The following is a 21975-nucleotide window of genomic DNA, read 5'->3' on the forward strand; positions in this document are numbered from 1 at the left end:
TTTTTTTTAAATCTAGTGTAGTTAGTATTTTCACCAAATCTGAAAAAAAAAACAAACTTGTAATTCTTTTAACATTTAAATTTATATACTCATTAATTTATCACAATATTTTACTTTTATCTAACAGCCTACAATGTTTTTTTTGTGAGAGAATATACAGTGAATGTATATAGATTTAAAAGACCGATTTCTTTACTTCGTTCTTTTCTAGCTTCCCACTTCTTGGTCAACTCTTCAGACTTCTTATGTTTCTATTGAGTAAAAAGTGTTTGCTGCAAAGAAAACTTCAAGAAACAGACAAGGAACACCCTCTTAATGTGGACAACAGGTATGCCTGTTTATGAAGTCTCCATACAGGTTGATATTAAATCTAATGAAAATATGGAGAAAATATGGATGTATAATGATAGGTGTTAAAATTAAACACTGCATAGATTTGTAAAAAGAAAACAAAAACTGTATAATAAACAGAATATCCTGAATAACAATGTCAAATATGTTTATCTAGTACAGGAAGTTAGCTAGCGCTGTATGTAAGACAGTACGATGTGCTAGCTATTAAAACATGTTAGCTATTTCTGTTAAGTTTGTACGATTTGTTATGACCTCCTTCACTAGCAAGCAAAGCGACTAAGGATCATCTCAAAAACATGAGATTGATGCCTGGGCATTGGCTATGGTCGCCAACACAGCATTTCTCCCCTCAGCTGATGTATCCAAAGAAACGGCAAGTTCAGATACAGTTTGGGCTCGGCAGGCTCTGCCAGGGTGTGGCACTGTGTGCTGCAAGTTGCCTAAGGGGTCGCCTGATCCTGAATTTTTCTCAGTGTTGACTCCCGAAGCCTCTCCTATGTTTGGGTACAGCTGCAAGGCAGCAGAGTTTAAATGTTTCCTTCTCCTGGGTGGGTAGCCAAACAAAGATAACGATCCCGCCCCCCCCCCGGCCAGAGGCGTTTGAAATTTAAAAACATAAAAAGAAGAATATTGCAGTAAATAAACTAGAGCATTGGTGTCCATTTTCTTTCGGCATGATGGCCATGTACATTTACGACACACTTCTCTCGTGCCAAGTAAAACGTTCCCCTTTCGGACCTTTCAGATGATGTAAAGGTCATCTGTTTTTGTTGTCCACGGTTAACGAGGGTGTCATGTGCTCAGCACAACGACCATCCGCCTTTACTTTTCCCCAACTAGAGTCAGGTACCAATTAAAGCTGGGTGGACTTAGAAGCGCCCAAAGATTCCGAAATAAAAGATTCCAGTCTTCCCTAGGATTCAAACCCGGTATCCCCGGTTCAGAAGCCAAGCGCTTCACCGCTCAGCCACCCTTGGGCCAAGTCGTAGCAACAAATCATCAAATCCCATTATGCACTGTGGGTTGAATTTTGTTGAACCGGATAGAACCACGTCAAGTGGCGTATTGAGGCATGAAAACGCCCAAAACTATTTGAGATATGGGTCCAGAATTTATATGTCAGTGCTAATTTTTTCTTGGGGGCCCTAAGCTATAGCTTGCGTTGCACATAAGCAAAACCGGCCCTGGCCACGTCACTGCCCGGATGTGGCCCAAAGTTTGAAATAGAGTGCAGTATGATTATTTACGCAACTTGTTTTTAATATTTACTTTGCAGGAAACTTTTTGAAGTGCTCAGTTATTTTTACTTATATCTGAGTTTAACTGGAGGCATATTCTCATGTCTAAGGAGATTCATTTTGTCTGCTGCTTTTGGATTTTTTTCACTGGGTAGACTCGATAAATCTATCTACTCCAGGGATGTACAGAAATTTGATGGAGGTAAATATAGAACTATTTTTTTACATTTGTCACATCTCTTTCAAGCTTCCTTCCCATCTTATAGTTTCATTAACTCCAACTCTGTCAGGATACGAAAGCTATTGATAGGCTAGAATTGTGATCATTTCTCCCTCGTATATATGACATATGTCACCAATAAAGTTTGCAAGAGGTGGATGAGCTTGGCTGCTGAACCTGGGGGCCTGGTTTCGAATTCCAGTGAAGACTGGTATTTTTAAATTCGGGATTTTTATTTTTATTTTTTGTTGGGGAAAGTAAAGGCGGCTGGTTGTTATGCTGACATCTACTCGTTAACTTTTGGCCAAAGAAACAGATGACCTTAAAACATGCCCTATATAGATAGAATGGTCTGAAAAGGTGGGAGGGGGCGTAATGGTTGAAAAAACGCTATATTGAAATGATCACCGTTGCCAACAAAAATACTTTTGCTAAATCTAAGTCTATAATAATGACTAAATAAATAATTAACATTTGATATATTGTATATACCTAATACACTAAGTAACTAGTTATTTATAATTATTCGCCATCGATTGGTATTTCTAGCGTCTATTTAACATTATTCTCTGTTTGGAAAATGAAGGACAAATCTATAAGAAGTAACAAAAAATCATTTGAACTTATAGATATGGGCCGAGACCAATCGTGGTAGCAGGCCTCAACACTGACCTCCACGACGTGGCAACGAGCTATTGGTCTAAACTGCCCACAGGTTGTGACGTTGCAGGCCTGTGTTGAGACCTTCTATAAGGAATGGTGTCGTATGGGCCCACTTATAGCTTTTGTTTCGATCAAATATAGTTGCTGTAATAAACATTTGTAGGAATTATTTTTTAGAATATTTTCAAAACGGAGATTTTTTTTTCAAATTTGTAGATCTTGTTACAAAATATTTAATAATGTAATTATGCATTTTAAACAAAGGGGACGTGGTGGTTGAGTGATAAAGCGCTTGGCTTTCGAGGCTTCAAAACCGAGGCTATGTGGCTCGAATCTCGGTGAAGAGTGGAATTTCGAATACTGGAATTTTAAGGACGCCTTTGAGTCTACCCAACTCTATTGGTTACCTTGCATTAGTTGAAGAAAGGTAAGAGCGGGTGGTCGTTGTGCTGGCCACACGGCACCCTGGTTAACCGTGGGCCACAGCAACAGATGACCTTTACATCATTTGCCCTATAGATAGCAAGATCCAAAAGGGGAACTTTACTTTTTACTCTAAACAAAAAAAAAAAAAAAAAAAAAATTCTTTGTTTCCTTCTTTGTTTCTTGTCTAGCTTATGCTACTTACGTTGCTATGCTCCACGTTGACAACGCCCACAATAATCCTTCAATGAGACTATTTGCACATCTTTTGTGGAGTAAAGTTTTGGTTACCAGGCTACGTAATTCTGGGGGGAATGATGCGGACATGTCTCAGCTGGTAGCTACATTAAAGTAAGTATATTTTTCAGATTAAAAACAATAAGAAAACAATGTATTTTTTATTGTAAATCCACCTGTGTATGTTATTTTATAAATATAGTTTATAATTTACTGAACCAAGAATTTTTCTTTTCTTTTTCCTAGTCACAGGACAACAAGTTCTGGTTCTATAAGGAAACAAGGTAAAATTTGTAGGACATCTTATACAGTGTGACGTGGTCTATGTGGTGTGAGAACTACAGTTAAATTAAAGTAGCAATGTAACCTCTCTGTGGAAAATTGTCTAATCCTGGCCAAAGACAGAGAGGAATGGAGAGAGTCGGCCGACAGATTACGTGTGATGCCCCAATGTCCGACAGACTAAGGGACAGGTGAAGGTGAAAAATAAAAAAAAAAGACCTAGATCTATCTGGCAGTATACTAGCCTAGTACTGACAATCTATTGATGGCTCTAATTTTATGTGATAATCAATCCTTTTTTTTTCACACACACCCCCCTTTTATATTCTTATTTATTTTTTTTCATCTTTCACTTTATAAAATAATTATTATGTTTTTTTCTCCCTTTATTTTGTTTTCACATTTCTTAACTTTTTACAAAGTTTATATCAACTGACTTTTTCTGTCTGTCTGGTATAACTTTTCTACACGTCATTTCTCCCACTTCCCATTCTTGGATTAAGTTGAAGTTTTACACCTAATTTCTTGTACCTAACAAAACATGAATCAATTTTAAAAAAAAACAATTAATCAACTAATTATTGGAAAATAATTACTTTGTTTGGGTCGGAAAAGGGAAATAAATGCTACTTATTGAGATGTGGCTGTATTTAGGGGAGCTATTTCCCTTATTGCAAATTGTACATGTTCTTGCCGACTCTTCCCATTCCAGGATCAAGGACAATTTGCATAATTATTAATATTCGATGACAACACATGAATTAATAAAAAATAATCAATTAGTTAATTGATTAGTGATAAATAATTAATTTTGTTTTATATAGAAAATGGGAACTAAATCTTGCAATATTAAGAGATATGACGGTACATGTGCGTTTTTTTTACCTTATTTCAGCTTTGTTTGTGTGAGTGTGTGTGTGTTTTAAGTATTTTTTCTTGTTTATATCTTTTCAGCCAACATATCTGACATTTTCATACTTTCTGACATAGCTGAACAAAAATCCAAACTGGCTACAACCAGATGGTTCTTGGCCTACACCTTGATAAATAACCCACAACTTCGAGCCGAGAGAAGGAAGAAGGATTCGCCTCTGAAACAAGCAAGCTTTGAAGAAATAAATCTACAAATTGAAACCACTACTTAACAGTTTGACTATAGCACTTTAGCTTTTTTCATTCTAAAAGTTTTTGCAGGAATTTTGGGGATTTTAAAGTTGTTGGATTTGTTTGTTTCTTAACGTGAATAAAAAAATAATGATAAAGAGATGAAAGATAAAAATGTGAAAATATGATGTTGTTGTTTTTTTTTCACTTGACCAGAAATGAAGAGAAACTGTAAGTGAGGGAGGGGGTAGTTATCTGGGAGGGTTTCCATGCTGCCTTTTGGATTTTTTTCATTGGGTAGACTTGATAAATCTGTCTAGGCGCTCAGTAAACGCAGCTGATGACAGATGTAGTGTAACTGAGTTGATTTTCTGCATGCGTCCAGAGTGTCAGAAGGTCATGCCCAGTGTATGTGTTTCATGTCCAGTGTGTGTGTATAGTAATGCATCAGTGTTATGCAAGACATGCTGGTTTCATTCACTGTTTACTGTAGTCTAATTTTGTCGAATAAAGCCATATTATTGGTAATCTAGTATTTGTTGTTTCATTACAAGGGATAAAGACAACATTGGTCATACAGATCCCGAACCAATAGAAAAGTTCACCTATTTAGGCTGCAGTGTTATCTCAAGCGATGGAGTTGCATATTTTGGTGTTGCATGTCGCATTGAAAAGCAGGAGCCGTCTTTCAAAAAGTACGGCCTACCTGAAGAAACAAATCAATTAGCCTGGAGATTAAAATCCACCTACTCCATACAACCATTATCCCAACGGGCACATAACTTCGAGACGTGGAAGGTTGAAAAGAGGCTGAGCAGTGATGGCTGAGAAGGATCCAACGAACAGCATACCGAGATAATGTTAATAGAGAAATCTTTACCACACACAGGCATGCGCCGTCTACATGAAGTTGTAACTGAACGTCGAATGACATTTGTGAGATAAATAAATTATGGCTTTTATATAGCGCTACTTTCATGCTTATAGCATGCTCAGAGCTCAATGGTTTAATCTCATTTGTGGACCAGTGGGGGGGGGGGGGGTGGTATCTGGGAGAAGGTTTTCCGTGCTGCCTTTAGGAGCTCAGTAAACACAACTCTGCTTGAGCCCCCTTCATAGGTAGCCAAGCCAAGTTCAAGCGTACTTGGCCTCTCGACCACGCTTCCCACTAAAACAAGACAAAAAGTCCATGTCTAACTTGGCGTCACACCTTTTTAAAAGTCCTGAATTTCGCGGGCACCAACTGGGAAGTGGCTGTGAAAGTCACCTTAGACTCATTTTTATCGTGAGAGCTTGCAGCCCTATGAGTCAATTTGTCTTCATTTCTGATCTTCAGAAACTCTTTCTCTTGGCGTCTACTACGCATTATTTTTCTCATAATAGGAAGAGTACAAGTCAAATAGAATGAAATTAAGAAGGTTTGGGACATATTGAAACTAAACTGTGAGAGACATTCGATGTAACAAATTTTATTTTTAAAAGTTGCATTTTTAGGAAAGTGCATTTTTCCGACTTGAGTGTCACAGAAACAGATGACCATTACATTGTCTGCTCCATAGACTGCATGGTCTGAGAGGTTAAACAATAGTTCGCATGGTACGACCAACCCAGTTTCTCTTTTTTACCAAGCTTATATCAACTCACTCTGTCTGGTAAAAAGTTGATAGACGTTATTTCTCCCACACCCATTCTCGGATCAAGTCGAGATGTTGCACAAATTATTTCTTCTACCTGACAAAAACAAATATGAATAAAAAATACTAACATTTAAAAGAAATAACTAAGAGCAATTTAAATGAGACATTACCGGTACCATACAAATTAGAATAAAACGTTTTCAAGTTAAATATAAAATGTTAAAAAAAAATGTTTTAAGTTAAATAATAACAGTAGCATATATCAATACTTTTCCATTAATAATGTTTTTTACAATTAAATATTATGAATCAAACTTTTTTTTAAATTACAATAACTTGAAAAAGTGATCCAACTTGTCAATTAATCCTTTTGCCTACATTAAAACAATTTGGTCACGTGTCATATTCCCTGTCATTAAGCGCTAGCTGAAGTTTCATGTTAGGTCAAATTGCTGTACTCGAAGTGAGGGTTGGCTATAGTCACGTGTGGATTTGTTTTGCGACTGTCGATGTCTCTGGACGGCAGACATTTTTTTAGTTTGGCCTTAAGTTGGGGATTGTTGACCAGTCTGTAGGAGGCAAGCAGCCATCTCGTTTTCGCTAAACTTGTGGTGAACAATTGTGCACACAGCATACAAATCTGAAACGTGGTCAGAATATGGAGAAACAATCAGTGAAGAGTGGTCTGTTTATTTCATTTAACAATGCACATAGCTTTTTGTAATCTGCTCAGGATTCGCATGCTAAAAATGTTCATCATATCCTCTTGAAATTCTGTTGTATTGAGAAGCAACGCTTCGATGTTTTGAACCTATTTCTTGGCACAAATGATAGAATAACCGCACGTTGGAATAGCACCTCAGGATGTTATATTTTGTTGCTGCATTTTTTTTATTTAAAAAAAGGGGGGATTAAATATTCACTTGACAATGGTCATGGAATGTTTTTAATAGAGGACGGGGTTTGACTCAAAATTCCGCTTGGCAACGCTGGAGACAAGGACAGTGGTATAGCTTAAAATTACTCCTTCGGCTACTCCCAAAATTTGCAGCATTGTGTTCTCTTACAAGTCCAATATTGGATTCTTGGTCTAGTTTTGTGTCTACAGTCATATCTCTTTACCATTCCTTGACCTATTTAGTACTGTGTCATATCGTTCATGTGTAAGTAGGCAGGTAGAATGGGGGGGGGGGGGGAGGGAAGTTGTAGGCTTATTGCCTAATATCTTGATAAATGGGGAAAAAAAAGGGTAACACTAATTAGTTTCACTCAACCAAATTATCATTTATCTCAATTTTAAAAATTAGGCAAACCTCGAAAATTTACTCTCCCTGAATCGGACATGCTAATGTTATTATTGATTATTCTAGAATTACGGCCCAACTAATCATAATGTTACACATCTTAATAAAGCTAGTCTAATGCAGAGTGATCAGTTACATTACACTAGAGAACAAATTTGTGAATTATTAAGATCTTCAGGTTACATGTGCGGTTAGTGTTTACCTAGTGGTGTTAGGTTTACCTGATGGGATATTTGGTTTACCTGGATGGTGTTTGGTTTACCTGGGTGGTGTTTGGTTTACCTGATGGGATATTTGGTTTACCTGGATGGTGTTTGGTTTACCTGGGTGGTGTTTGGTTTACCTGGGTGGTGTTTGGTTTACCTGGGTGGTGTTTGGTTTACCTGGATGGTGTTAGGTTTACCTGGATGGTGTTAGGTTTACCTGGATGGTGTTAGGTTTACCTGGGTGGTGTTTGGTTTACCTGGATGGTGTTAGGTTTACCTGGATGGTGTTAGGTTTACCTGGGTGGTTTTTGGTTTACCTGGGTGGTGTTAGGTTTACCTGGATGGTGTTAGGTTTACCTGGATGGTGTTTGGTTTACCTGGATGGTGTTTGGTTTACCTGGGTGGTGTTTGGTTTACCTGGGTGGTGTTTGGTTTACCTGGGTGGTGTTTGGTTTACCTGGGTGGTGTTTGGTCTACCTGGATGGTGTTAGGTTTACCTGGATGGTGTTTGGTTTACCTGGGTGGTGGTTGGTTTACCTGTTAGATGTTATGCTTACCTAGGTGGTGGTTGGTTTATCTTCCAGGAGTTAGTTTTACCTGGGTGGTGTTAGGTTTACCTGGTTCTTATGAATCTTAGCGTGCTGTTATGAGAGGGTGTAGTGGTGCCTTCTGGAGGTCGTGGTTCTAGACCCCTGACTTGTCCGTTTCGGACGTTACTTCAGAACTAAAGTTTATCACGCACTAGTCCAAACCTCCTTGTCACAGTCTTAGTTGACATTGCATGATCTAAAGTTCACGTCATGTTAATAGTTTAAAAGACACGTGGAATTCCTGATGTAGAAAATAGGAAGTAGAATGAAAAGTTGACTTTGAGTTCAGTCAAGTCAAGTCAGTAAGGTCTTGCTCCCGGTACAGGAAGGTTGGACGTTTCTTCCTGGACTGGTGGATATGTATGCATATAGCATGAGAGTCCAAGGACTAGTCATTGTTGATTAATAATATTTGAGAGTTGATTTCATAATGTGCTTATTGGATATTAAGGTATTATTCGTATTTCAATGGATATCTATAGTTGAAGCTCCAGTGTCACTAGTAGTAATTGTTCTTATTGTTACCCGCTGAGATACGGACGTGATTTGTTGTTAACGTGATTGATACTTTTGATACCGCTGTTATGCGGACAGGATTATTATTTCTTGACTTGTAGCACTAGCAAGGAGTGCAGTATATTATTATTATGTTGTAAATAAACTTCATGTTGTCTGCTGAACGGACTTGAGTCAGTCGTATAGTGTTTGTCTCGTCACATGTCTAGAGTACTTCAGGAAGTAAGAACCCAGTATTACACGACATTCGCATTCTACAAAGTTACACCATTCAATCAGTCTCTAATATTCAACCTTTCATTTACATTTTTGGTAGCCAGTATGTTGTGTTCTAGACACGCACGGACTCAACTCAAACACCACTCAAGCGAAACCAGTCACAAGTATTCAAGTAGATCATCATTGAACTAACCTGAGCCTGCACTTTTTCACCGGTTGACCTGACCCGTATTTACTAGAGTCCACTTTATCATTGACCAATTCAAACTTAACATCAATAGCTTGTATATTTTAAACCTGGTCAATGCCTATTTCTCCACTATTGTCGACATCTTGAGATTTAGCACGGCGTGACATCACCATCGGCAGAAACCGAAGACGGCTGATACATTTGTGTGGGTGAAAAACTGAAGGCGTCGCTCGAAGACAGCTGATACATTTGTGTGGGTGAAAAACTCAAGGCGTCGCTCGAAGACAGCTGATACATTTGTGTGGGTGAAAAATTCAAGGCGTCGCCTGAAGACAGATGATACATCGTTTCCACGTGAGCGCTCGTCACCAACTTTTGACACGCTCTTGCATTGTCGAGGTTTCACCTTACATTGCTATACAGAAGGTCCTCCATTTAGACCTCAGTTCACTTATGGTCATTCTAATTTTTCAGAGACTTTACATATTTGGATTATTTAAGCTGAAATTTTCCACTTAAGTACTGTTGGATTATTTATACGAATGTTCAAGTACTTTTGGATTATTGATCTTTGACGTTGAAGTTGGACTAACTTGTACCTATTGGCGCTCTCCTAGTCATCGTTGTACGCAGAAGAAATAACACGTGCCTGCATTACTACACTTAACTTTTGGATTATCTTATTGGATTATTTGGATTACCTGTTGGACTTGTGTTAATTGTAAAGGTCAAGCGGAAATATTTTTTGACATTACTTGAGCATTTGAGCCATCTTATGGCATATGACTGGATTATTTTACTACTACTTTGATGCTCACATTGATGTGTATTCTCAATCGGATTACTTAGTTACCTTACCCATGGATTATTATTGAACTACTCAAGCTGTATTTGTATTTGACAAGCTATAAGTGAGGATTAATCTACATCAGTCTACAAAAGAAAGTCTGTAAGTTATAATTAAGGATTGAATATATTCATATGATTAATAAAATACATTGATTTTGCTGTGGTATAGCAGTAATTGAAGTTGATTATATATAGAGTTAGTGATTGATAACTCTTGGAACTATATTAAATTGATTTTCATTTTTTATATTTGTCACCTTAAAGGGCGGTCGGCGTGGGTCTGTCTTATGTTTTGAGACTGAAGCGGCACAATTTATTTGTTCCGTTCCATTTCACTTCATCTGATAGGGATCTTTAGGGATTTTCTTTTTGTTCTCCTAGTCCTAATAAGGTCCGAGTAGACCAGCCTTGTTCGGTAGGGACTTCTAGATCATTTAGACATTTTTTGTTTAGTCGTATTTAGTTATGTTTGTACAATTGTGAGTGTAATTTCTCTTCGTATTCATATTGTTTGTTTGTGTAAGTCTTGTATTTCCATATCTGTGATTCTCCTGTCAAACTCTTCTATTTATTAATTTCTTTTAAAGCAGACTGTATTGTTATCTATATTGTTTTTGTGTTTGTCACTTATCCTTTAATTTATCTCTTTATTCTCTTATTAATTTAATTTTTTGCATTTCATTTTTTCACTGCACATATAACATGTTACAAAGATATATTTGAAATAATACTATTGTGTACATATATACTATCACTTGATTAGAACTTTATTTTTTTTTGAGCTCATGTACATATTTTGTGGTGATACATTTTGACACAACACTTGTCATTATTGATTACTCATCCATTGAATCTATAGATGCCATATTCTTCGTAAATGTTGATTGTATTCGTACACATGACACTTCAAAAGGTCATATGTGTTCAAATTTTTGCATATGTGTAAATTATTTTTTCATACGAGCCCATTTGAACAGAACTCAGTCATAATGGAACCTGAGTATGTGACACTATTTATTGAAATGTATTTCTCATTTTCTCAAATGTACATAATCTTTGTAAATTGTATAGATTTGATTGTGACATTGATCTTCACTGATGAATTTATTTTTCCCACATATCAGTTTTGAAGACTATTTGAGCTTAATCTATGGCTTGAAAAGATATACTTGATGATATGTAATGCAAAGAATGATTTTTTTGAAAAGAATATTGTATTTAATTAGTGAGATCTATTGGAGCATTGTTGATGGCTCGTGAAGTAGTATATTTGATAGTGTGTGATGTAGACACTGATTTTTGAGAAGAATATTGTATTGATATGAGAAAATTATTGGAGCATTATTGATGGCTCATGAAGTAATATATATAAGGTGTGATGTAATCACTGATTTTTTTGAGGAGAAGATTGTATTTAATATGAGAAAATTATTGGAGCATTATTGATGGCTCGTGAAGTAATATATTTGATGATTTGTGATGTAGACACTGATTTTTGAGAAGATTGTATTTAATATGAGAAACTAATGGAGCACTATTAATGGCTCGAAGTAATATACTTGATTTTTGAAAGAACATTGTATTTGATCGATGACGACTATTGGAGCACTATTAATGGCTCAAAGTAATATACTTGATATTGTGTAATGTGAAAAGCTGATTCATTTTTTTGATAGAAGATTGTAACTTATACATTTGTTAAAGCAACCTGAGCTCACAGTAAGACATATGAACCAAATGTATATCATGATAACGACCTTCACGCTTTAATATGCTTATGACTTTGATGATTTAGACGTTCCCCATAAATCATCATTGAAGAATATATTTTCTTGACTTTCATGATTTAGTTGCATTGTCAAAACATTGTCATTATTTTCGTACACAAACCATTGAGACAACATAAATATTTATTATAGATACATTTCACTTGCATTGATTTATTTTAAAGAACATTGTCAATATTTTTTCATTTCACCATGTAACCTGATTGGATAAACTAAGTATATTTGTATACGAGCATTTTTCATGGCTGCTCATTCCTTTGTAAAATTAATATTGAAAGCATTCTATTGATGAATTGAGAATTTACTTTGAAATTTTGTGTAAAAAAAAAAACAAAAACAAGACAACTTGCTTTTTCAAATAATGTTGACAACTATGAGTATTGTCTACACAGACAAATATTTTTTCAAATATTGTAAGGTCAAATGAGACCATATATTAGTCTCATCAAAATTTTTTGATAGCATGATAAGACATGTGCAAGATGTTGTAGAACAAATTGTACATTTGTGTATATTATTTTTTCTCTCAAAAGATGTGACTATACATTTAATAGTATTATTACTTAAATTTTAAAAGATTTTTACAAAATCTTTTTTTTGAGGGAAAGGGCGTAATGTCACAGTCTTAGTTGACATTGCATGATCTAAAGTTCACGTCATGTTAATAGTTTAAAAGACACGTGGAATTCCTGATGTAGAAAATAGGAAGTAGAATGAAAAGTTGACTTTGAGTTCAGTCAAGTCAAGTCAGTAAGGTCTTGCTCCCGGTACAGGAAGGTTGGACGTTTCTTCCTGGACTGGTGGATATGTATGCATATAGCATGAGAGTCCAAGGACTAGTCATTGTTGATTAATAATATTTGAGAGTTGATTTCATAATGTGCTTATTGGATATTAAGGTATTATTCGTATTTCAATGGATATCTATAGTTGAAGCTCCAGTGTCACTAGTAGTAATTGTTCTTATTGTTACCCGCTGAGATGCGGACGTGATTTGTTGTTAACGTGATTGATACTTTTGATACCGCTGTTATGCGGATAGGATTATTATTTCTTGACTTGTAGCACTAGCAAGGAGTGCAGTATATTATTATTATGTTGTAAATAAACTTCATGTTGTCTGCTGAACGGACTTGAGTCAGTCGTATAGTGTTTGTCTCGTCACATGTCTAGAGTACTTCAGGAAGTAAGAACCCAGTATTACACGACATTCGCATTCTACAAAGTTACACCATTCAATCAGTCTCTAATATTCAACCTTTCATTTACAGGACGGAATGGGATAAAAGGGATAACGTTTAAACTCGGGATGAGGGTTCGACCGCATACCTCATGGTTCGACCGCATACCTCATGGTTCGACCGCATACCTCATGGTTCGACCGCATACCTCATGGTTCGACCGCATACCTCATGGTTCGACCACATACCTCATGGTTCGACCGCATACCTCATGATTCGACCGCATACCTCATGGTTCGACAGCATACCTCATGGTTGTACAGCCATCCAAATTGAGTTCATGACACACTATAATATAGTGTATTGAGTAAATCACCACCTAACAATTACTACGTGTAGCCTATAATGTAGTATCATTTCTTATTGTATTGTTACGGCTCATTATGATTTGATAGTTTGCTCCTATTTTTCTGTTGCCGCTGAGGTTTCTTTTTTTTTTAAACTATAATCAACTCATTAAAATAATCATATTCCATCTGACATTCACAATATCAAGATAAAGCCATCATCAAGCATTAAAAGAGTGGGGAATATACATGACTAGATGATATAGTACACTTTCTCTATGACGTTACCTAAAAAGGTAAAATACAGTACTGCACTATGGTCTAGTTTCATGCTTGCTATCAGCTGTGACCTCGATTTCGATCACGTGGTATCGATATTGTTATAAATAACTCTTTTTTTTCTTATTCATCTTCGATTCTTTCACCCGTTTTTCCCATAAAAGGCATGAACATAAAACACAAACTTATATAAACATTGAACGGTTTGTTCATGTCACTAGCTCATCAAGTCGAGTATTAACTCTAACAGCCTGGGTAAGTAAGTTTTGATACAACTATCTACGTGTTCGCACTATTTTGTATGTACCGATAAATAGAATACTACTAAGATAAAGTGACGTTCTTTACATGGCAGAGTTGCTAAGAGGATACGATATAAGAAAGTGTAATTCTCGAACAGTTTAATAAAAATACGTTTTTAGGGGGTTTTTGTTGTTGTTAGTTGTAATGTTAGCGTTTTAAAGACTATTTAGATGCAAGTAAGTTGAATATATTGAAAACAAAAGATTTTAAATTATTATTTAAAAAATTAATGTTGTAGTGTGGTTGAATACAAATAATAGTTTTAGCAGTAGGCCTACATATCTTGATGACAATACCTTCAGTTTAATAAAGTCCTGTACATATTATAGATTTATAGTGGCACAAAGAAAATTCAGTGTCTAAAAATGCTGCAAAGCTTCTTCTTTACTTCTTATTCTTCGCATGCTATCTACTCGTCCAAATAAATTCCTGGATCACAAATGCATGGTTCTTGGAACATTTCTTTTAAATTTAAGTCTTTGAATAAGGTTAGATAACTATTACAAAAAAGTCGAACAGTAAATTACTGAGTTATTTCCCTTGGCAGACAAAATGGAGCTAAAAGAGGACTGGCAGAACTGTGATGACGTGCTCAAGGGTAACCAGCTCATGCTGGAGCACCAGTACGCCTGTGACATACACTTTCTGCTGGGGGAGGCCATGGTCCGACAAGGGGCCCACAAGTTTGTCCTCATCAGCAGGAGCCCCGTGTTTGACGCCATGCTAAAGATGACAATGAGATTGCAAGGGTCAGAAGGTGAAGAGGTCGACATCCCAGTGCCTGACATTGATCATGGAACATTTCTACTGTTTCTGAGGTTAGACTAAAACATGTGCTTTTATTGAAGAAGGAATCATTTACGTTTAAAGTTTTAACTTTGAATTTTAAAAGTATTAATAATGTTTAGTTTGTACAGATGGTGTACGGATATTATTATTATTATAGCTTTTATATAGCGCTACTTTCATGCTTATAGCATGCTCAGAGCGCTATGGTCCAATCTCATTTGTGGACCAGTGGGGGGTGGGGGTTTCTGGGAGAAGGTTTTCCGTGCTGCCTTTAGGCGCTCAGTAGACAAAACTCCGCTCGAGTCGGGTGTCGAACCTCGAGCTCCCTTCATAGCCAAGCCAAGTTCAAGCGTACTTAGCCTCACGACCACGCATCCCACCATCCCGGTTGCTTATATCAATTCACTCTGTCTGTCTGTCTGTCTGGTACAATTTTCGTACACGTCATTAAATATTAATAATGTTTAGTTAAAGTAAGCCTTTAGTTTAAATTAATCATGAGCAAACACAGACCCTGGGGGGGGGGGGGGGGGGGGGGGGGGTTGAGATGCTAACTGCAAATAGCATTGGAGGTTCTTTGGAACATTGATACACACACACACACACACACACAGCTTAGATCTAAAGGGCTCGAGAGCCCAATGAAAACCACCATGTCTGTAGTGTGTGTTCGAACATTCGCTTTAAATCCTAACCTTTTTTGTTTCTTTCTTCACCCTCCCTCCCCCAGCCCTGGAAAGCTAAGAAACGGGAAAAATGGCTTTAGCATGTGGACGCGTCAAGAAAGAAGGTTCCATCCTTTTTGCTCATGGTAACCTTATGCCGTGAAAAGCCTCCTCTAAACGGCAACGGAGCTGAGCGCGCCATTGGCATCCTCTCACACGGGAAAGCACATCTCCAGATGGTATTTCTGCAAAAGCCATTCAGGCTGGAAAGCATGCCCTAATTAGCAATTAGCAATAAGCGAGAATTATGCAATTTAGAAGTTCACTATTCACTATATTTTTCACAATTTTCTCCAGTGATGTACGTTGCTTGCCACTATTATAAGTTTTTTTATACACACATAGTTATTCAATGTGTAGACTAGATCATCAATACTCTACTCTGACCCTTAATGTGCATGTGTTATTTCATTGCCAGATATCTGTACTACGGTTTCTGTGATTTAACCCCAGACAATGTTATCAACCTTCTGTACTGTGCCAAGAAGTATGCCTGTACTGGGCTGGTCAAGAAATGTCTGGACTACGCTGAGGATCTAGTGGACCCCAAAAATGCTTGTGCTCTTCTTGAACAAGTATAATATAATCGTAAATAATGTACACTTTAACTATGTTCCCCTCGCTTAGTACAGTTTAACTATGTTCTCCTGGCTTAGTGCAGTTTAACAATGCTCCCTTCGCTTAGTACAGTTTAACAATGCTCCCTTCGCTTAAAACAGTTTAACCCCCTGAATAATTACAGTTTACCTATGTTCCCCATAACTTAGTACAGTTTAACTATGTTTTCCTGGACTAGTTGCAATGTATGGGAATATACACCTTCTGGGTGTGGGATGCTTGATGTCAACTACAAAGAAATAAGAAGTTATATAAAAAAAAATTTCCTTTCCGCCAATGCGTGAGGAGTCACCTAATCAGTTAACCTGTGCCACAAACAATGTGCAGAACTCTTGGACAGTTCTTTACAGTTTTTTTTTTTTTTTTGGTAGGGGAGTGGTGATTAAAAAAAAGAAATTTAAAACGCAAGTAAGGTGTATGTGTGCGTTCGGGGTGGGAGACTTTCTACTTCCAGATACGAAAACTGTCCTGTTGTAATTTGTTTTATAATTTTACTTATCCCGTATATTTCTTGATTTTTTGAAGAAAATAAATTTTGTTTAAATTTCCAGACGTCCTCCCTCGTGTATCATTGTTTTGATCATAGAAACACAAAAGCATAGTTTTTACCGTCTGTTGTTTTGAATATCTGAAAGCAATATTGAAATGTTGATCCCTAAGCAACAATTATTTTATTAAAGTAAATATGGAATACCCTAATACAAAATTACAATTAACATTTTTCTTTAAGAATCAAGGTGCTTGAACTGCCAAGGACTATTTAAACAAAGACTTTTTTTTTTCCTTTAGGCTCACTTCTTTGATGAAAAAGAGTTTGGCGCCAAAATTTTGTCTGTTGTGCTGAGAAAATCCGAGGAAGTTCTCGTTCTTGACGATGTGACTCAGCTCTGTGAGACTTGTTTGGGCAAGATTGTGGAAAGTGATAAACTCATGGCCAAAGTAAGTCTGTTGTTCTAACGACATGGCAGCTAGTTCAGAAAGCTCTTATTGATAATAAAATACTACGTTTGCTGTTTTGTACTCTCAGGAAGAAACTGTGTTTGCTGCTTGCAAAAAATGGGCCGAAGCTGAATGTGGTAGGCGTGGTCTAGCGGTGACAGATGCCAACTGCAGAATCATGCTTGGTAGCACTTTATATAAGGTAAATGTTTAACTTGGCAGCTCGTAATTTTAAAAGGACTGTTTTGATTAACTTTTTAATTACAAGAATTTCGCCACGTATTTAGCATGATGCCTATATATAAATATATATAAATATATATAACAAGCAAAGTAAGAACCGGAGGTGCTGTGGCTTAGCGGTAAAGCACTTGGCTTCAGAAAAAAATTGGTGAGGAAAAATGGCATTTCTCCAGTTTGGCGATTTAAATTTGTTAAGGCAGACTTCTCAGTTATCTTCTCTCTATCTCTCCCCCCTCTCTCTCTCTCTCTCTCTCTCTCTCTCCTCCTCTCTCTCTCTCTCTCCCTCTCTCGTATTACCAAGACTAATACGAAGCTGTTTGTCTCTCTATCAGATACGTTTTCCTCTGCTGTCCCCAAAATTCTTTGTGAGCCAACTGGCTCAAAGCTGCCTCTTGTCCGAGGAAGAAAAAGTGGACGTCATGGCTCAGTTCATTGTTCCTAAAAGGTCAGTAATAGGTAATCGAAATTAATAGCCTTGCCGATTTAACATGTCATAGTTTACCCAGTGGCTACTTCTATTTCCCAATTTCCATAATTAAAATAATAGTAATAATAATATTAATAATACACTTTATATCCTGAAGGATATTTGTTTTACAAGTTTACGTACAAATGAAACAATAACAACAGTAACATTAGAAATATTTCAATACATACATTCCAATAGAAATTCATCCAGTACTTAAAGCCGAGCGTTTCATAGAAAGATATGCCTAATTGGACTTTGTATTCATTAAATAATTGCTGTGTACCATTGCCCTGTGTAGCTGTTTATTGCAAATGTTTTAAATTTATCGTGTTTTCAATCCTGGTAGAAGTATCAAAAAACAAGATTTGTTAGTACTGAATATTTACGTTTTGGTTTAGTATTATTTAATTTGGCAATGACTTCTGTCATATCAAAAATGTTCCTTGTAGGGTAAAAAAAAAAGAGAGAAAATATATTTAAGAGTTTTGTACTAAAGCCTCTTGTAAAATTGCATTTCAATGTAGAGACTCCTGGCTTGTTGACGTGAATTGATGCGCATTAAAAATAAAACCCGCCAAGTGCGACCGCTAACATTGATGACTTCTAAAATCTAAAGTCATTACTTTATAACCATGGACAGTCATTTAAAGTAGAAGGTCTAATTCTAAAACGAATGTTGATTCTCCACAGAGCTAGTTCCTTCTTCAGCAAAGTCTTACGAACTGTACAGAGGCACCTGAAGTTCAATCGGTTCCAGGAAAGAAGTGAAGCAGCCTTCAACAACCGTTCCGGAAGTAACGCCATTTGTTTCCAGGTAATGCATCAATTTTAATATAATAAAAATATTATCCGGAGATAAAGAGTGATCTGTTAAAAGTGTGTGCATATTTGCGCACTGGTATTTTTATGCTGTATAGTCTTTCTGTAGGATGTAGATTACCGCTGAATACACGTTCTGTGTTCGTGCACCACATTTTTTACCATTAAATATATATTTAATGACATACTTATTTCGTTTGTTTGTGTTTTTTTTTTTTCATGATAAAAATATTTTCACAGTTAATACATATTGTAAAACATGGTCTTCTATCAAGAGCCCCAATATAACACTGTAAGAACGTCCTAACATTAAAATTTTAAAAGAAGGTAAAAAAAAAATATAAAAAAAAAACAAAATAAATCTTTAAAAAAAAACAACATTTCAATAATATATTTTTTAATCATTTATTTCTTATAGGTGAATCAGGATATTATTCTTGAAGGCTTCAGCGTATACGGGCCTTGTAGAGGCTCAGAGCAGGAGCTACTGGTAGAAGGCCGCGTCCTCGGTGCTGACGACGAGACCTTGACCTCCGTGGAGGCGACGATCTTCACCAGCGGCAAGCAGGACATCTACGACGTGATGCTGGACCAACCAGTTCGACTGTACCGAGGTGTGAACTACACACTGCTGGTGGACATCAAAGGCTCTCACACTTTCGCTGGACAGAAAGGCCGGCTGTCCGCGCTGTGCAACGACACCCTGTTTGCATTTTCTCACTCGGACAAATCTCTGACAGGAACTACAACAACCCATGGGCAACTTCCTGGGCTCATTTTCTCTCGATGAGCTGAAGAGAATTACATCGAACATAGAGAGGCAAAGGGGAAAGAAAAAAACAAACAATTATTATGAGAAGAGTTACCTGCCTTTGAAATAGAAGAGAAGGCTGAACAAAAATATCCTGAGATCATTCTTATTTTACAGTCGGTTCCTATTGCTCGTGAGTGAATGTAATCTATCTCTTATAGTGATGCAAATTTTAGGGAGGTGCCGATGTATGAACCTTTCTCCTGCATTGTCTCATATGTATTATTTAACATGCATGTAGTTTTCGAACGTGACTCAGACATGGACGGAGGTCGGCTGAATTAGGATGGAATATGTAGTGGTCAAGTATGAACAGAAGTGTTTTATCCAGGCGGAAGAGAAAACGACTAATTGAGACCTTGCACTCTATGGGGCAGATGACTTAAAGGGCATGTTTCTTTGTCCAACCGTTATCGAGCAAGGTGTCATGTGGCCAGTACACCATTAGGTTTCCCAACTAAAAATCACAGTATTCACCGAGATTCGAACACAGGACCTCTCGGTTCTGAAACTAAGCAATTTATCAATCAATCAGCCACCTCATCCCCATCCAGGTGGAATCTCTCCTTACTCATTGCTGCCTAAACGTCTTCACGAAATAACAAAAATAATTTTGATTCTGAGAACACTTGACCAACACAACTAATTGGTATAGGGCCAGTGTAGGCCTATCTGTGATAAGCACCGATCGGTGTTAATAAGAACACATGAACTATGTATAAAAGCTGTTATTATTATCCATTATTTGTTTTCATTATGTTAGAATCCTGACGACTCATAAGTTTGCTTGTCAGGCATTCTCTTTTTGTTATTATTGTTCTCGCACAAGTAAAAAAAGAAAAACAAATGTGTGTTTAACTTTGTGTGCTTATAAGACAAAAAGTTGCAACTAGTGTGTTAGGATTAGGATTAGTTACTCTACTTGTAGGCTACTTCTAAATAGTGTCGTTAAGCCTGATGCCACAGGGAGTATGATCAATTAAGCTGTTCTTTGTGTAAATACAATTTTTTAAAGTTTTTAAAATTGAATGTTCAATGATATAACAGGAACGAGACTGGGAACATCTCAAACCTGCGCTTATTTTAAAAAACTAACAATACAATATAAGCTTCCGAAGGCTCAAAAATGTAGAAATTACCACTTGTATTCTGGGTACTCAAACCTAGATAATGTCAGCCCCCTTTAACAATTGGGAGAAAGCTACACGTGAAGGAAAACATGAGAAAAAAATCCTGAGTAATATTGGATAATAATTAATAATTAGTATTTTAGGTCTATAAGATTTCTATAAAGCATTTGATAATGTTCAGCACCATAGCTCGCTAAAATAGTATTTTGGCATTACTGGTTTGTTACACCAATGGATTTCTTGATATGTAAACAACAAACAAATGGCTGCAAAGCAGCACCACCATCAATTCATATGTACGTCAAGAAACAGTTTTAGGCCCATTATTGTTTTTAATTAACATAAATGACCAAGCTAATGGCATAAGTTTAAGAACAAAAGTTCTAGACTTTTGCAGATGATTGAATAATATATTGAATAACTAAACTAAACTAAGACTAATGTAAAAATATTTATCATGTTCAAGGTAAACACATTAGACTAAAATATTAGGTGTTATAATAAATGAAAAGTATTGACCAAATAATTAAAATAACACTACCGAGTTTCACTTCTTATTTTTTTCAAACAATATCATAAATGTTTAATGCAAAATGTTTAAACTTGGTAGACTACTACTGGAATGTGAATCTGCTGTTTGTAATCTCTCAATTCGAGAAAATATAAAGAAACAAATACAAACAAGAGCGGTGAGATCTATAACAAACGAATTTTCACATTTGATTAGACCAGTGATTCCCAGAGTGTTTTATATTGACTCCCAAGGGTCTACAAGAACTTTCAAGGATGATTACGAGAGAGAAAAAAATGAATTGGAGGTCTACAATATTCGATCTCATTTTTTAAGTAGGTCGAGACTTTAATTTTATTTCCCCATAATGGAATTAACTCAACGGCCTATACACATATGATTTGTACTTTGAATTTTAACATTCTTAACCCTGTTGTTCCAATGATTTTTTAAAATTTTTAAATGTTAACATCTTAATTAATGAAACTAATACTAAACATGGCCGAATCCAAAAAAATAAATGTAGACAGTACAGAGCTGATTATTTGATATTTGGCTTCATTCTTTCCTTGATTGCCTGTGTGCCTTTCGTGCAACAAAGCTTTAAGTAATGACGCCTTGAAACCATCTAAGGTGGAGGATCATTTGAGACGATGACATGCTAATAAATTGATGAAGACTTGAAATATTTTCGTACTCTTCAGAGTAGACCCGCAGCACTAGAGGATTCCAGAAGTTCTGGCTGGGGGGAGGAGAGGAAACTATTTTTTTTTAATTAACCTAAACCCTACATCAGAATAACAAGGTCATGGTTGCTTGCAGGAAAACTTCTTGTTTTGGCCAAACGGATGCTTGACCTAAACGATGTGGCACAGTGATATCGTCTGCTAGGAATCTAGAACGTTAGTTGCAGAGCTAGAGAGGAGGGATGGAATTGAGGTGACATAGAAAGGCATCACTTACAAAGTACTTTCCACAACCAGGGAATGAAG

At 36.5% G+C, this 21975-nt stretch overlaps 2 protein-coding genes across 3 annotated transcripts in view; both read left to right on the forward strand.

The window, feature by feature from the left end:
- The window catches only part of LOC106060298 (stimulated by retinoic acid gene 6 protein-like), a 36352-nt gene extending 31303 nt beyond the window's left edge, over positions 1 to 5049 (forward strand). For both annotated transcript variants that reach the window (XM_056017573.1, XM_056017564.1), the window contains exons 15-19: positions 212 to 328; positions 1631 to 1794; positions 3090 to 3249; positions 3382 to 3419; positions 4372 to 5049. In XM_056017573.1, the coding sequence (XP_055873548.1) occupies positions 212 to 328; positions 1631 to 1794; positions 3090 to 3249; positions 3382 to 3419; positions 4372 to 4562 (670 nt within the window). In that variant the 3' untranslated portion in view covers positions 4563 to 5049. The remainder of the gene's footprint in view (positions 1 to 211; positions 329 to 1630; positions 1795 to 3089; positions 3250 to 3381; positions 3420 to 4371) is intronic.
- Positions 5050 to 13740: 8691 nt separating this feature from the next.
- On the forward strand, positions 13741 to 20079 carry LOC106063122 (BTB/POZ domain-containing protein 6-like). Its single transcript, XM_056017581.1, has 8 exons — positions 13741 to 13881; positions 14477 to 14747; positions 15862 to 16018; positions 16851 to 17000; positions 17089 to 17202; positions 17576 to 17688; positions 18403 to 18526; positions 18950 to 20079. Exons 2-8 carry the CDS (start codon positions 14482 to 14484, stop codon positions 19319 to 19321), a joined length of 1296 nt encoding a protein of 431 aa, XP_055873556.1. The 5' UTR covers positions 13741 to 13881; positions 14477 to 14481; the 3' UTR covers positions 19322 to 20079.
- Positions 20080 to 21975: the final 1896 nt, after the last annotated feature.

This window comes from Biomphalaria glabrata, chromosome 1 (genome assembly GCF_947242115.1).
Source record: "Biomphalaria glabrata chromosome 1, xgBioGlab47.1, whole genome shotgun sequence".
In the NCBI taxonomy this organism is placed as follows: domain Eukaryota; kingdom Metazoa; phylum Mollusca; class Gastropoda; family Planorbidae; genus Biomphalaria; species Biomphalaria glabrata.